The following is a 14,831-nucleotide window of genomic DNA, read 5'->3' on the forward strand; positions in this document are numbered from 1 at the left end:
CCTCGTCAATCTTTTCATCGCACGTTCATCTTGGTCGAATTCCTCTCCTCGCGGCCTTCTTCACGTGCATTCGATTTAGCTTGTCGAATATGCACTTCCCACGGTTGAAGTAAATGCACACAATGCTAATTAAAAGCATGTGACAAAACCGGGTACCGATAATTATGCGATAACTATATTTGTTAGTCGTAGGTTCTTATCTACTTTTCTTTTTTCAGATATATGTTGTGAAGTATCGCTAATCCATCCTCGACTTGATTGACTCTTGCGAATACATGCTAACCGTGCCATCCACTATGGTCCGTTGGTTAAATTTGTAGGTTCAAATTTTGTTGGTGGACCATCTCTTCACAAATTATTAGGGAAGGGATTATAGCCCACAATATATATTCACAACACTGGGTTTAGAACTGAAATGATTAATAAAGCAAGAAACACACTAAGATAAATGCGCTACTAGCTAGAAATTAATTGATGATCACATAATTTTCACATTCTAACCGGTCACCACGTTGAACACACCCAGAAACTTAGACAAAGAAATTAAAAAATAATTTACACTAAGATTTATCACTATCTACATAGCCCTAATTAATAGTGCTTTGCACTAGCTAGCCACTACATATACCCTAACCGACCAGCTCAAAGCATTAAAATCCATCTCATTGGCGCGAGTCAAAAAGGTTCATCCAGTCCATGCCGTAGACATTGTATACGTTCTCCTGCATGTAGAAAACGTCCTCGTACGCGAACTCCCCCGGGAACCGCCTGTCCATGCTCGCGTCCATCGACATCGACGAGCTCGGGCTGTTGCTTGACGCCGCGGGCCCGTCGGCCCGCTCCAGCAGCCGCTGGATCTCCTTCTCCGACTCGATCAGCTGGTCCTTCAGCTTCAGTACCTGCGTATAAAAGAAAACCTACCATATTAGCGTAAGGCGAAAATTTTGTCAACCACAATTTCAAGATGTAAATATAATTGTTCTTTTTGGAGATTTTGGGGTGGATCTTTATCCGTAGATCAGATTTTGGAACGAAGGGTGGGGACAAATGCGCTGCGTGGGCCTTTCCAAGGCCCAAGCCACCGTAAACAACATCGTACGGACCACCGTCGGTACTTGGCTTTCTAGCGAGGTGTCGGATTGCTGGTGCTTGGACCATTTCTTTCCTTTCGGGTCTGTCGTTTTCCTTCTCATTTTCTTGAAAGAAAATGATGAGAACGTAATAGAAAAGGACGAGAAAAGAAAAGTGGGGAAGAGCGAGGTGGCGTTGGCATTCTTCGAGCCTAGAGCTCATGCACGTTCAGATGCTGGTGGGGTCATGCCCCGTCCTCTTCTTTAGGATAAGACCACCATCATCATCATCATCATCATCACCATCAGCTCCAGCCAGCTATCGTCCCCAGGAAGAATTTGAGTATTTTTAATGTCGTTCTTTTCCTTTTGCTGAAACGGAGAAGATGCAAGGATCGAAGGGTCGAGATATTGTGAGAATTTTTCCCTGAAAATCCTCGTGCATGACAGGACAAGCAGCACCTTCTCTTTTGCGTTGAACTCTCTTCTTGATGCGTAGGATTTCATGGTCGCTAGAAGTGGAGATCAATCCACTTCAAGAAACTAAATGGCATTAACCAAATTATACTGTAGAGAGAGAGAGAGAGAGAGAGAGGGAGGGAGGGAGGGAGGAACCTCGGACTCGAGGCGGCACTTCTCGATGACGGTGCCCTCGTGCGCCGACTTCATCTTCGCGTACTCCTCCTCGAGCTTCTTGTTCTTCCACCGGGCGCGCCGGTTCTGGAACCAGACGGCCACCTGCCTCGGGTCGAGCCCGAGCTCCGAGGCCAGCCGATCCTTCCTCTCCGACTCCAGCTTGTGCTCGCTCCCGAAATTCTGCTCCAGCAGGTTCACCTGCTCCTCGCTCAGCTTCCTCTTCCTCGGCCCCGCTGCGCCGCCCTCGCCCTTGCTCTTCTTCCTCCTGCGCCGTGGCTTCGACTCTACACGCCACCCAAAAAGAAAAGAACGATACCGCCAAGTTAGTCACGGCCGGTTCCATTTCCGCACCGCCCCGAAAGTCCGGCGGCCGAACGAGATACGACGCCTGTCAGTGCGTACCTAGAGCATGGAGACGCATTAGATAGGGGACTAACCTTTAACGGGCGGTACGATCTGCGTGTAAACCCCCGGGTACAGCTCAGAGATAAGAGCCATATGTTCTTCTAGTTGGTGGTCGTTGTCCATGGTGATTCTCATGCCCCCCTTCTCTCTTTCCGTGTCTGCGGTAAAAGGAGCTTTGCTGCAGCTTCTTTTTCGCAGGGAGGTCGCTATGTGTTTGCGTGCGCTCCTCCTCACTGGTTTTTTGAGTGGAACTCAAGCATTTAGCAGACCGAGACCTTTTTTTTATAGGGAGAAGGGTTGCTAAATGGGGCTCCGAATTCGGCCTAAATTATCCGGATTGCCATCGAGACTTGTGTGCGGAATTTGACGAAGAAGGTGATGTCACCTTGCTTAAATTTTTATGTCTGGTTTATTGAGACATAAACATCGTTTCCAACGTAATGCTCGATACTTTACCGAAAGGGAGCACGTAAAGCGAAAGGTTGCACGTAGGAACGCCTCGACACGTAGCCCCCCTCCTCCCCCTCCCTCCCCCTCCGTTTCGGGCCCGAGTCCTTTCGTGGGAAAACCGTGCGAAGATGGTAGTCGCAGTGACGAAAGATCAGTGACCAGATTCATGCACCGATCGTTTTGGGAATATTCCTATCCGCTAGTTTCTCTTCCGATTCTATCTCTCGACCCGGAGTACCGTGACCTTAAGGCATGTTGCGTTTAGGTTGCTATGATTGAACAGACGTGCGTGCTGGTGTAGGTTTCTTTCGATTGATAGCATGACCTGGATATGGTTCAGTTCTTGAAATAGCCGAGCAAGACGTCCGACTCATTTACATGAGAATCTTGGTTGAATTTTGTGTGATCTGGTCTGAACAGTCTGGATAAGATAGCTTTTTCTTGTTTTTTTTACCTTCTTTGCGCGAGGGACATATGCACATTGAACTCGGTCAATATGAAAAACGAAAAGCAGATTATCATGCCAAGAATCAGGGCTTTTCGACCGATCGCCTCGCTTCCAAATCTTGCCACCGTGATACCCCGAATAGAATTATCCTACATCTAGGATTCCCCGATTTATCAAGGCGGGGCCGTGATTCTTCCGGTCGGGTCTCTCGATTGGCGGGATATGAATATGGCCGTTGCTCACATGCAAATCGTGGGTGATGCCTGATACATTCATAATACGACGTCAAGACTCGCTGGAGCTTTTTCCTAACTCGCCATGGAGGAAAATACGGCTCGTCTAGGTAGGTGCAGCGACTTGTGCCACTTAATCCCAAAGGGGGAGAAAGAGACGGTGCTGTGCTGCACACAACCGGTGCATCCATTTCGCGATGGCTTGGACGGACAGAATCGCGCAAAAATAATTATACCCCCATCACTTTTGTATTTCCCCAATGTTTTTGCTGAGAATGCGAACCCCCCTCCCCCTCCCCCTCTCTCTCCTCTTTCACATCCCATTAAAAATTTACTATAGTCAATCTAGAAGATAAGCTCTGAGGAAATCAAGGGGACAGAGGTGGGGGTCCAAATTGATGTGGCGTGAGCCTAGGGACCTCCTCACCCTATGTTTAGTGATTTGGATTGGGGGGTTAGGTCGCTGATCCCAAACCTGACCACCTCGAATTTGAATAAACAACAGGAATTGGGGATGGTCGTGGCCTCTGGATTCGAACGCTTTAGCCGTGATGAGAAAGAACCTTTTGTCGTCCAATCGGGGGGTGTTCCTTCACCTTGTGCTATCTACCGTGACCCGAGCCGCACTCGGTTTGTCTCAATAGGAAAAATAAAAATAAAATCTCGTATGCGTGGCTCGAGAAGAGTAAAAGAACAGTAGTTAAAAGACCTTGGAATGTTGACCCCATTATATCCGCCAAAGTAGTTCATAGTGTTAATGGGGAACAAAGAAAAATCCACTGGCCCATAAGTACCATAGTCCTTCACGCCACTTTTGTAGCGCAATAGATAAGTTAGAAGGTCTGACGGAAAAGTTTGACTTAATAGATAGGATGAGCGCATGTGTATGTGAAAATTACTTGAATTTAGTAAATAAGTGATACGAAATTTTTATGGTATCACCTACTTTTGATAAGCAACGCAGTTGGTTGGGTTTTATTATCTCATCGCCGAGGGAATGGGTTTGAATTTTTGCATTGTCAACACGTCTTAAGCGGGGAGCTATGATGGTAGGGTCCTGTACTAGTTTCTCCCAAGATTTACGTCTAAATAGCGGCTTGCGGTGAGGCCTGACGGTGTTATCGAACACCAGCGGGTCGTGTGACCCTAAAGGGGGCTCCGGCGGTTCCTCGGTATCAAAAAAATAAAAATAAATTTTTATGGTACCCCTTTTATGTGGAAGCTAGATTATGAATGACACGTGTATCCCACGCTAGATCAGGAACGACACGTGGATTCAATGAACAAGGGGTTGCAAATGTCAATTAGATTGTGGCAAAACCTAACTTTGATACCATGAAAGCGAGTGTATGAATCTCATATGGAAGCGATGTGAGACACCTTAACAAAAGACGAGAAAAATCCAAAAAATTTAAGTTGATTGTGGGAGAGAGACTACATGTATATAAAGAGTATGAGGACAAACAAAATTAGGAATGGGACGAGAAATTTAATAAATGACGTTAAGACACACACAAAAGGATATCACTTGGCTTTGATAGTATATTAGAAAGTTTAACCCAAAAGTTTAAAATGATAAGTTGAGGGAAACATCTCATTATATATATATATATATATATATATATATATATAGAAAAGATATATTATGAAGGGATGTGGGATATTTCAACATGCTTATTCTTGTTTGCGCCAACATTTCCTTGGGGTGAGAGAGAGAGAGGTGTAATATATTGGAGGGCACTGAAGCAAACTGAGTTGGCGTCACTCTCTGCGTCAGTTGCTAAGCACTCGGGACCCCTTTCCTCATGGTGGAAGTACTTTCTTTCTAGCCTGGATTTATTAATCACCGGCTCCAACCAAGAATTTTTTTTAAATCATGGGTTTAATGGGACTCTAATCTGGATTCCTTTGTACTTAGTCGTGAACACTTCTTGCTAAACGTACTAGAACACGTGGTCCCCCTAACCTTTTTATTAACTTATTATTAAAACTATTTCTCTAGATAAGCGGTTCGATAGAGAACTACAGTTGCAATGTTATGCATCGATTTAAGGTATTCTTGTGCACATCAAGGACCACATGTAATGCATGCCAATCTAGGAATAGAACAGGAGCGTGCGTTTTGATTGGATAGGCTTGAGAGTTTTATTTATACGGATCAATTTGGACATTAGTGAATGATTCTCTCGAACCACGGAATCACTTCGGAAGTGGCCTTAGATCTTTTCTAGAGGATGACTTATGAGCATTGGAACGGCCCTTATAAAGCTCACAGAGATGTGTATTCCTCCATTTCTTGGCTAGAGAAAAATTTCCTCGAACAAGAGTTTGATAGTCCACGCGCTTTTTTTCGTAATGCACTTACAAACTTATTAGGAAAAAAATGTTCAATACCGAAAGCTAATTCCACATGCAAAAGCCCACCTCCCCGTCTCCTCTCTCTCGCTCTCTTAACGATATCGCCGCCTGCTATTGACTCCTCGCCGTCACCGCCAATGACAGCCATCCGTCCCTAAACACCTCCGGCCAGGTTGCTCGTGGTCACCTCGGCTGGGGTTGCCCCAGAGTCGTGACCTCGACTCGCAGGGAGGGAAGGACCCTCCGCCGGCGGGGGCGGCTCCGAGAAGAGCTTGTCTCTTCCCCCATTCTTTCAACGTGCGTTTTTCCAATGCATAATCATTTTATCACCAGGCAATAAAAAAATGAGAAAGGGATTGCCACCTTAGTGTCCATTAGTACCGTTTCTTTTCCAATCACATGAACAGCCTCACGCAAAGCTGTTGAGCTAAGATTGGTCGAAGCAGGTGAAGGCGCAACGCCCAATCAATTCTTATTTTTTCTTTTCTTACTCGGCATATTCTATTTACTCCAATCAATATTCTCCTAAATTCGTGCTACCAGCGTGCTCGCCCCTTGTTTTCCGCGCAATCTATTTCCCCGTTTTTGGCCCCCCTCTCGGCTCCGGAGATGATGCACTCAATGTGGACAAACTGTAAAAAATGGGGGGAGTACGTGGCTAGGGGGCTTGACCAGCTTTGAAGGAGAGCTTTCAATTCTCCAGACAAAGGGAAAAGGCAATTCATGCACCGGTCATTTCTCGCTCCTTGTCTGTCCTATGCAAGAAAGCTTACTTGCCCGAAATAGACCCGTGGGAGCTTCAGGAGAGGGGAATCAACCACGCCCCCTCCCCCCCTCCTTGAATAAGAAGACCAACAGTGCCATTGCATCCAACCGAGTTTTGTAAGTCGCGCAATGCTTGACTCGGAGGGAAATGTAGGGGATTAGAGATATGTCTGGACTGTCGGAAGGTGTTTTTGCACTTTCGTCCACTCTTGGTTTTTCACAAAAAACCCTAGCGAAGTGGCATCGGGCTTTTGCTTGATCAAACTGCAATTCAATTTGTTCTCGAACGGTGCATATAGCCTGCAATGGATTTCCTAAGCCTCGTGGCATTTCTAGGTTCCGGTCGGACCGACCTGGGTCTAGGTGTCAATGTGTGAGCTGAATAAAATTAGGTTTTCAAGATAGTTGTACTGTTTGTTCTTCAAATGGCCATTATAGATGGATTAGAGATCATGACTCTAGAGAGTAAATTGTTCAACATTTGTGTGAAGATTCAAATTTGGATAAAATCATTTTAGATGTCCTCTGTCGATGAAAAAGAATGACGATTTACTTTTCTGCCTATATAAATTGCAAAATGTAACCGTTTTGTTTAAAGGAAAACTCAACCCAATAAAGCATGATATACTAAAAAATTGAAATCTCCACCTAAAGTTTAATATATTATTTTATCAACTTTCATTGAGGCACATGTTCCCTGTGCAAGGCTAATTGCATATAATTGTCCTATGTTGAACGAAATTGATTAATGATTATGCACTATCGATCTTAATAGTTTTTTTTTTTTTACATAATGTGGAGCATTGAAACCTTTTGTTTTGACTAATTCCCTTGTATACAGGCAATCCTACACCTTATACTTGGTTACGTTTTAAAAATGTTGGGTGCACGGTTCCCCACGTTACCATGAGTGAGAGACGGTACGATAAGTTTGAACGTAAAATTCGCGATGTTATCCAATCCAAGTGCCGAACTTCTTGGAGGGGTTTTTTTATAACCTTACTTAAAAACCTGTAGGTACTAATTTTTTGAGTGGACTCGACTTCATTAGCATCTGGAAGACACTATCCCCCTTGCCATTATATTAATACATGCCGCCCACCTGCCCAGTGCCGCTTCTCCAAATTGCAAAGCAAGCAAGCGAGCCATTTACGTGCTTTATCGGTCTAGCCGATGTTGGAGATACATGAAGTAAGAAAAGTCTAGTCACATGAAGCAATATGGCTTAGCTAGATGTGAGATTGATGATATCTTGTGATTGTCTCAAGCCACAAATCTCAAGTCTATAGGTTGATTTTGCTATCAAATCAAGAATCACTAAAATTACTGATGAACTAACATAGGTCTTTCTGAAACACACTCGTTGCATGTATATCCGAGTTCTTGTAAAAACATTTGGATAAAATAACTGAATTTCTCTCAACCATGAGTATTTCCATCTATATTTCGAGTATTTTCAATTTTTCTCATGCGACACCTCATTTTCTAATAAGTCGCAAGTTGTATGGTTATTGATTAATCTCTTTTAAGATGAACTAATACCCAAAATATTCAAGATAGAGTTTCTTGTACAATGAGTCGCTATTAAAACATGCTGCTAGCACATCCAAGTCCTTATAAGGGCTTCTTGATCAGGTAAACGAATTTACTCTTGCTCGCTAGGGTTTCCATTTATAGGTTGAGATCTTCGATATTTCCCATGACCAAGACTTCATTTATTTCCCCCTAACATTTGCAAGAACTAGGCTGGACAGGTAAGTCCTCTCTCCTCGTCAAAGAAAATTTTGGGGCAACTTTGGAGCATGAGTAAAAGGATCATCAGTGTCCACACAGTTTGTCGGTACAGGTACACATGGGATATACAGATATTTGAGGCGATAGGAGTTGAATCATCCAAAAGACGAGACAACATTAGTCATCATGGGGTGTGCCCAAACATCACGTCGGACTCACACCCACACAAAGACAGAGACCGAAGTGACTATCCCCCACACACATCTCCACGACAAAAGCAAAGAAAGCAAGAAAAGCAAGCAATAAAGAAGTGTCAAGTGCCTCATCCTCAGGCCAAAGCCTACCGACGAGCTCGGACCGAGAGAGAGAGAGAGAGAGAGAGGGAAGGGTCTTTTTCTCATCGAGGCGTCGACCAGAAAGCAACGTGACGGCGACAGACATGGACAACTCCCCTCGGCAAAGGTATAGAAGGGAACAGGGGCGAGTTAAGGTCACATGGGTCAGCCATCACACGCGTCACCACCCCCACCTCGAGCGCTTCTGGGACCACCCGCAATAGTAACGACGATACACGCGTACCTTTGCCATTGATGTGGACAGTTCGAGGGAGGCGGAGCCGGCCAATCGAGACCACGTTCGGGCCCGCAACGGTAGCCGCCGTGCGTTGCCAAGCAGCCCCCCCTCCCCCCTCCTCCTTCCCGAAAAGTACTTTGACATTCGCATTGATTATGATCTCATCTTCTCTTCTCGATGGTGGGAAACCCGGCTCAATTAGGTAAATCCCGAGTTCATGAAATATTTCATCGTATTGTGAATTGAGTAAGACGTTAATCTCTTATTTGGATTTTTTATTACGTGAAATTAGACAACGTGCGGTGCATCTAATCTACATATTAAAATCACATTATTGATTACTAAGCAAATCCTATAAAGTTTATATTATTTATGTAGCACGCTTAGTATGAATAGACATCTGGGCTAGTTAGGAAGATTAGTGAGCCACATGTTGAAGTCTCGAATGCAAGGAAAGAGGTTTTGTGAGGTGATGATATATTAGTGATGCAATGGAAGATTTGATAAAAGTTTGAAAGACTGGTAATTTCACATACTGATCCCCACATTGCCAATATAGAGGCTCATGATCGAATGACTTGAGTTTTTCGGTAAACCCAAGTTCTAATTTGATTTGTTAATGAGCTTGGGTCTAGACTCCCATTGACAATTTTATCTAGAAGGGCGATTGACCTCATATCACATAGCATTAATAGCCTAAGACATCAATACAACATCTCTCACTTAATCAAGTCTCGTCGTTTTCAATATTCCGTGTCCGAAATAATGATACTTAAATTAGATAAGTAATCACAAACCATTTCCATTCTAAAACATAGATGCTGAATTTTCCCTATTCACTTAAAGCTATTTCCCTTTTTTGCTAGTGCCGTGAGATGCGAGGGCGTTTCAAATTCGTCATTGTTGCTACTTGTTAGGGTATATTCTTATCAATTTTAGATCATCAAGATGAGGTGCGTCATTTTCGCTGCTTGTCGAATGGATGATGGCTACCATTTGTAGCTATACTTCTTCCGTGACCAAAAGAGGGGTGAAAGTCTCCTTTTGAGAAATTTGCTCATCTTAGGAAGTCTTGTTAGGCCAACTTTCGGTAGAGATAAAGGTTCTTCATGGATAATGTTGGACGTAAATGACATATATGCTCATAAATGGAGTGAAATAATACTTGGATAAATCTAATAATTATTAATTAAAAACACCTATTTTTCCATATCAGAAAACTGATGTGGTTTTCTTATTTCCCGTAGGCTTGACTGCATATATAAAGAGAAATACGCCAGTATAAATACGCACAATGAAAAGTTAATAAGTGGCCATTTCCAAATTAGACTTCAAATCGTGGTAAAGCATACACATTTATTGCTTGAAATTGTCATAGAAAATTTTTCTAGTGATAAGCTGTGTAGCCATCGTAAAGATTTTGCCTTTCGATTAGTGACTGTTCCAAGCTGATAAACACAATCATGACGTTTGCTTTTTGCTAATGGTATAAATGGATGTAAAGCCTATATGATCGGCGTGATGAGCTCGTCCATGTGCAAAAACGCAGAGAAGATAATCAGATGCATTGAAGACTATTCCATTTCCATTCAAGAGTCGAGTTGATTTGACGTCAGTGTTCGGACGAGAGAAAGAGGGACGATGACGCAAGTCGGGGTGGATCGATGTGGTTATCATTTTTCCTATGCGGGAATCATTGCCTCCGTAGTTACAAAATGGGTGTCGACCACTTCTTTATCAGGACAATGCCCAAAGAGCATCATGCATAAAAAGTACGATAGCTCAGGCGCAGCATGCCATGGACGCAACACATGGATTCCTCCATTTTGACAAGGGAAAGAGGATTGCAGAGGAAAAAAAGGAAAAGCAGGAGGAAGGTTATGCCCTTCTTCACTCACGGGCACCACCTACATGACACGTGTCGCCTTGGGAGTAGCCAAATTGGACCCTCTTTGGAGAGCGGATTGACAAGCACTGTGGTGCTAATGGCCCTAGGTTGGAGGGGGTATGATGTGTGGTGAGGATTGTCAGAATTGCTATAAGATGAAACCCATTGATTTGATGTTTGATGCTTGTTTTTGGATCCAATTTGGCAAGCATGCAAGCCTTTTTTGGTCATTATCTGTGTCGCCCTCTTCAAATAGGTGACTCCTACGGATAAGTGGACCTTTGTGCCATAGTGTCACGTCTCTCTCTCTCTCTCTCTCTCTCTCTCTCTCAATCTTTCTTCATTGGCTAAGCAAGGGAGGGTTCCCTCGAAAGTTGAGTCGTTTTTAATCCAAGTTGGATTATAATAAAAGCAAGAGAAGATAAGATCGTCTTCCAGGGAGTCTCTACCAAGAGACCCTTCTCTTTTAGTTCACCATAGTTTAACCCAAGATCAAAGTAAAGACAAAGGTGGAAAAGGATAAGGATGAAATGCATGTGAGAGAGAGAAAGAGAGAGATTCTCCTAAGCTGGCAGCTTAAGAAAACTGCTACCCTAATCAGATCTTTATTGATGATAAAGCAGTGAAGGGATTGACCAAGAAAAGATGCGCGGGTGAAGCAATATGATGCGCATGGCGTGGGGGGATTATTCCTTTGTTTGCTTTTGAGTTGTTTATGAGCTTTTTTAAGTCATTTTCATTTTTCTTTTGAGTTCATTAGCAGACTAAATGGAATAAAGTAATGGCTGTCATCTTTATCCCGACAATGCCGAGCCTTGTTTCCCTTCTTCCAACTCCCATTTGAGATAGCTAATGTTAACAGCTATTGGTGATTAGCTGCCTTAAAAAACTGCCCCTAATCCAATCCGTTTTCTCCCCCTTAATTAAGTGCAGTTTAGCAAATCCCTAAAAGCCTAGCGACTATGCCCGCTTGGAGCCACCTTCTTACAAAACAGGCGTCAACCGAATCCAGACGACAAACTAAAGCTGCTTTTGGGTTTCTCAATAGTCAGGAAAATTCTCATGTAGAGTGGTCCTAATGCTATGCCATATGCAATGTGAGAAAGAGGCTTCTCGTGAGCATTATTGCTGCCTCAGGTTCTAGATGTTTTAAGATCATCACCCTCTCCATAAACAATGTGGCTTCGGTCCCCATCATTGAACCTTCTCTCTCTCACTCGCACACATATATACACTTTTCCTTTATTCTAAATGAATACTGTCTCTTTCAACTCCGACGAAGCTTCGTATGTTCCGCAGAAACATGTCGTGTTTACGGGGTTAATTAATCTTCTCCGTTCTTCCGAGTATTTAGGCTTAGCTAGTCAACTAAGTTGGTTTTGCACCAGTTAATGTGCTACTAAAGTCAATGGGTCTGTGATGAGAGCAAAGAGAATGACCTTGAGCGCCATGCAAAATCAATAAACTATTGTTCTCCCTATCTTCTTCTTTTCATTCCTCTCATCCGTCACCGTTATATTTAGGGTTTTGGGGACTATATATATGGTTAGATTAGGTCCTATGTATGCAACAGTAGAGCTACATAGATTGGGATGCGTGTGTGTCTAGATACGAATGAGATGATGAATATGATCATTGTCAAGTGACGCTCCATGTTTCCCCCGTCCCATCCTACCCAATCTCTCACAGAGAGAGGGCACAAAGCACAAGTAAAACTTCATAGCTTGCCTCTAAATGCGTGTTCTCCTCTCCACCAATCAAACCCTACCTCTTTTTGATTAATCTAACCCTAGTTTTGTTACGTCTGACCGGGACCCTTCCTTCCATTCTAACTCGGGTTTAAAAAGCCCCTTGAATTACGCCTTAATTTAGGCCATTATCTAGTCGTGTTTTGACTTTAAGTGCCCCATGAGCTCTAAGTTCAAGGGCCGTTAATTATTTTATTATCTAGTTTTTCAAGGTTTAAGACAAGCTGATTAAACTAAAACTCCCCTCGCACGACAAGTGGCCAATCCGTGTACAAAAGATGGCAGACTTAGTGCATCCGTCAAGGCAAAACCAGAGTGCGTGTCGCCAGTAAATTGAGCAGAAGCCGGGAGAGATTGATAAGTTCAAAAGGATAGGTTAAAGAATGAGTAACGTTGAAGATATTTAGATTGGCGTATATTAAATTGATTTATAAACTAATATGGTCTATTGTACATAGTTGTTCGTGTTAGTGAGCTTTCAAGTATTCCATAAGTATCCGACACGTCAATTATTATAAATCATATTAGTCTATTGATGTAGTATCTTCAAAATTATTTTTTAAGAGTACATGCCGCAAGATTCATGTTGAGGTGATGAAATAAGCTGAGAGGGAGCAGAATAATAAGATTACTTAAATTTTTCTCAAGAAATTACCAAATTTTGCTAAGAAATTCTAACGTAGACACACCATCCACCTTTTTTTTTTTTTGGTGACTGAGGATCTGCCTGAACCTCATTTCGCTAACGGTATTCAGGGTCACAAGGCTCTCCAGCGCTCTCGCACTTTTGGATCGACGACTATATCTCGCGAAATACTAGGTTAGCAACCCACTGCCGGGGCCTCCCGTTTAAATCATAAAACCATCTAGGAGTTTGAACCTCTAACCTCGGATGGTCTCGGGTAAGTCTCAACCAGCGTAGCCATGCGTGGGTGGGTACACGCACCATATGCCTTCCTTTCTTTTTTTTTTTTTTTTTTCGCCTTCTTTTTGGTATGCTAATATACATAATAAAATTGGTCTAGCAAGTTATCGAATTGCGAGTAAATGTTTAAATGAGTGGAACTTATAAATCAACACGTAATTTGAAACTATCACATTGTATCTAATATCGATTTTGCAACATTTTACTACACTTAGCATCATTTCATGTATTTTGTCGGTTCCTTCCAACGAGCCTAAATTTCCAAACGATAATATCCAGCATCATCATCTTTTGGCAAGATAGCACTCATCGAAACATGATTGTATGCAAAATTTTCAATCCACACTTCAATTGACCAACCCGATATTAATTTTTCATGATAGACTTTGGTGGAAGTTAACCCCCAAAATCGATCTACACCCTAGTCCTACTCGTGAAGAGAGAGAGAGTCAAATCCCTCACAAAGCGAGACCCAAAAGGTGGAAAAAAGAGGAAATAGCCTCCCCCATCTTTCCCATTGGAAGGCAACCCCCCCATAGCTTTTGTCACTTTCATCTTCGATCAATCGAGTTGCTATTATTATAACACCAACACAAGAAAGATGCCACAAAAGCAGGGATCATTCCCACCCGCTCAAAAGCAAACAAATCTCTCCAACCCAGCTAAGTCAGCACTACTCCCAGGCCCCCTTACATTAACAATTTCAACCAGGAAAGATTCTCCCTCTGATCACAACCCTAACCAGGATTAACTAATCAAAACCCTCAGATCGTACGGACCTTGGCCGAGCGACCGGGTCAGACAAGTGGGTAATGTGGCGTTCCACGGTCCCTTCGTTTAAAGGATCTCCTTTTATAATTCCTAATTTTTTGGTTGGTGGTGGGGGGCAGGGGCTAGGCTTTAGCTAGGCTGTCCTTTTGATTTTTTTGCCTTGCGACTGCAGGGAACAGCCTTTTAGCACATGGTAACCACTGGGTTTAGGGGCCTTGATTAAGCTAAGGTTGTCGTGTTTTCGGGCGATCTTGAGATAGATCTTGAGGGACACGCGTTGGGCGGAAGGTGCAGGGGCACGTCCATGTGTCGAGAGCGGATGTGGATTCTCGCCCTGGTGGAGTCTCCAGATTGATCTTTCAGGTGTTCTGGATCCGAAGACAGCGGTTGTGTGCAGGCAGGAGCCTTTTTTTTTTCCTCCTTTTTCCTCCCGTATCTTCTTCTTTTCTTTAATTGTTAAGGGGGGTTTATATGGTGGTCCAGAAAGGAATATCTTCTCGTGAATTGGATAGGTTTTGGAGATATGAAGTTCGATTTGTTAATTGGACGGAACATTTCGAATAGCGCATGTTTGAAGTTCCTACGTTCGCATATGCCTAGTTTCTTCTCAGCAACGACGACGCTCGGAAATGAATCCGTGAGGAAAACCGAGAGAAAAATCCTTGTCCTTAGGGGTTTCTATCATGTCGACTGATGACATCAACAACTTTTTACAGGTTCGCCGCCAAATGGGGCGGCGAATTCATCTGGATGTCAACCCCCCATCCGACGGTGAATGCGCAAAAAGAGAGATTTGGTACTGGCGGGTGGGCGGACGGAGTGGTTAA

At 43.3% G+C, this 14,831-nt stretch overlaps 1 protein-coding gene across 1 annotated transcript; it reads right to left on the bottom strand.

The window, feature by feature from the left end:
• Nucleotides 1-440: 440 nt before the first annotated feature.
• LOC104419765 (homeobox-leucine zipper protein ATHB-40) lies at nucleotides 441-2,363 on the bottom strand. The gene is made up of 3 exons (XM_010031526.2): nucleotides 2,144-2,363; nucleotides 1,686-1,990; nucleotides 441-899 (listed from the first exon to the last, which is right to left on the bottom strand). Exons 1-3 carry the CDS (start codon nucleotides 2,244-2,246, stop codon nucleotides 663-665), a joined length of 645 nt encoding a protein of 214 aa, XP_010029828.2. The 5' UTR covers nucleotides 2,247-2,363; the 3' UTR covers nucleotides 441-662.
• Between the last annotated feature and the right edge of the window lie 12,468 nt (nucleotides 2,364-14,831).

This window comes from Eucalyptus grandis, chromosome 9, assembly GCF_016545825.1.
Source record: "Eucalyptus grandis isolate ANBG69807.140 chromosome 9, ASM1654582v1, whole genome shotgun sequence".
Classification (NCBI taxonomy): domain Eukaryota; kingdom Viridiplantae; phylum Streptophyta; class Magnoliopsida; order Myrtales; family Myrtaceae; genus Eucalyptus; species Eucalyptus grandis.

Excerpts from the sequence above, each read along its gene's own strand:
- LOC104419765 (XM_010031526.2), bottom strand. The coding sequence starts at position 2,246 with ATGAGAATCACCATGGACAACGACCACCAACTAGAAGAACATATGGCT. Across the intron at positions 1,991-2,143 it reads GATCGTACCGCCCGTTAAAG|AGTCGAAGCCACGGCGCAGG; the intron begins GTTAGTCCCCTA and ends GGTGGCGTGTAG. Across the intron at positions 900-1,685 it reads AGTGCCGCCTCGAGTCCGAG|GTACTGAAGCTGAAGGACCA; the intron begins GTTCCTCCCTCC and ends TTTTATACGCAG.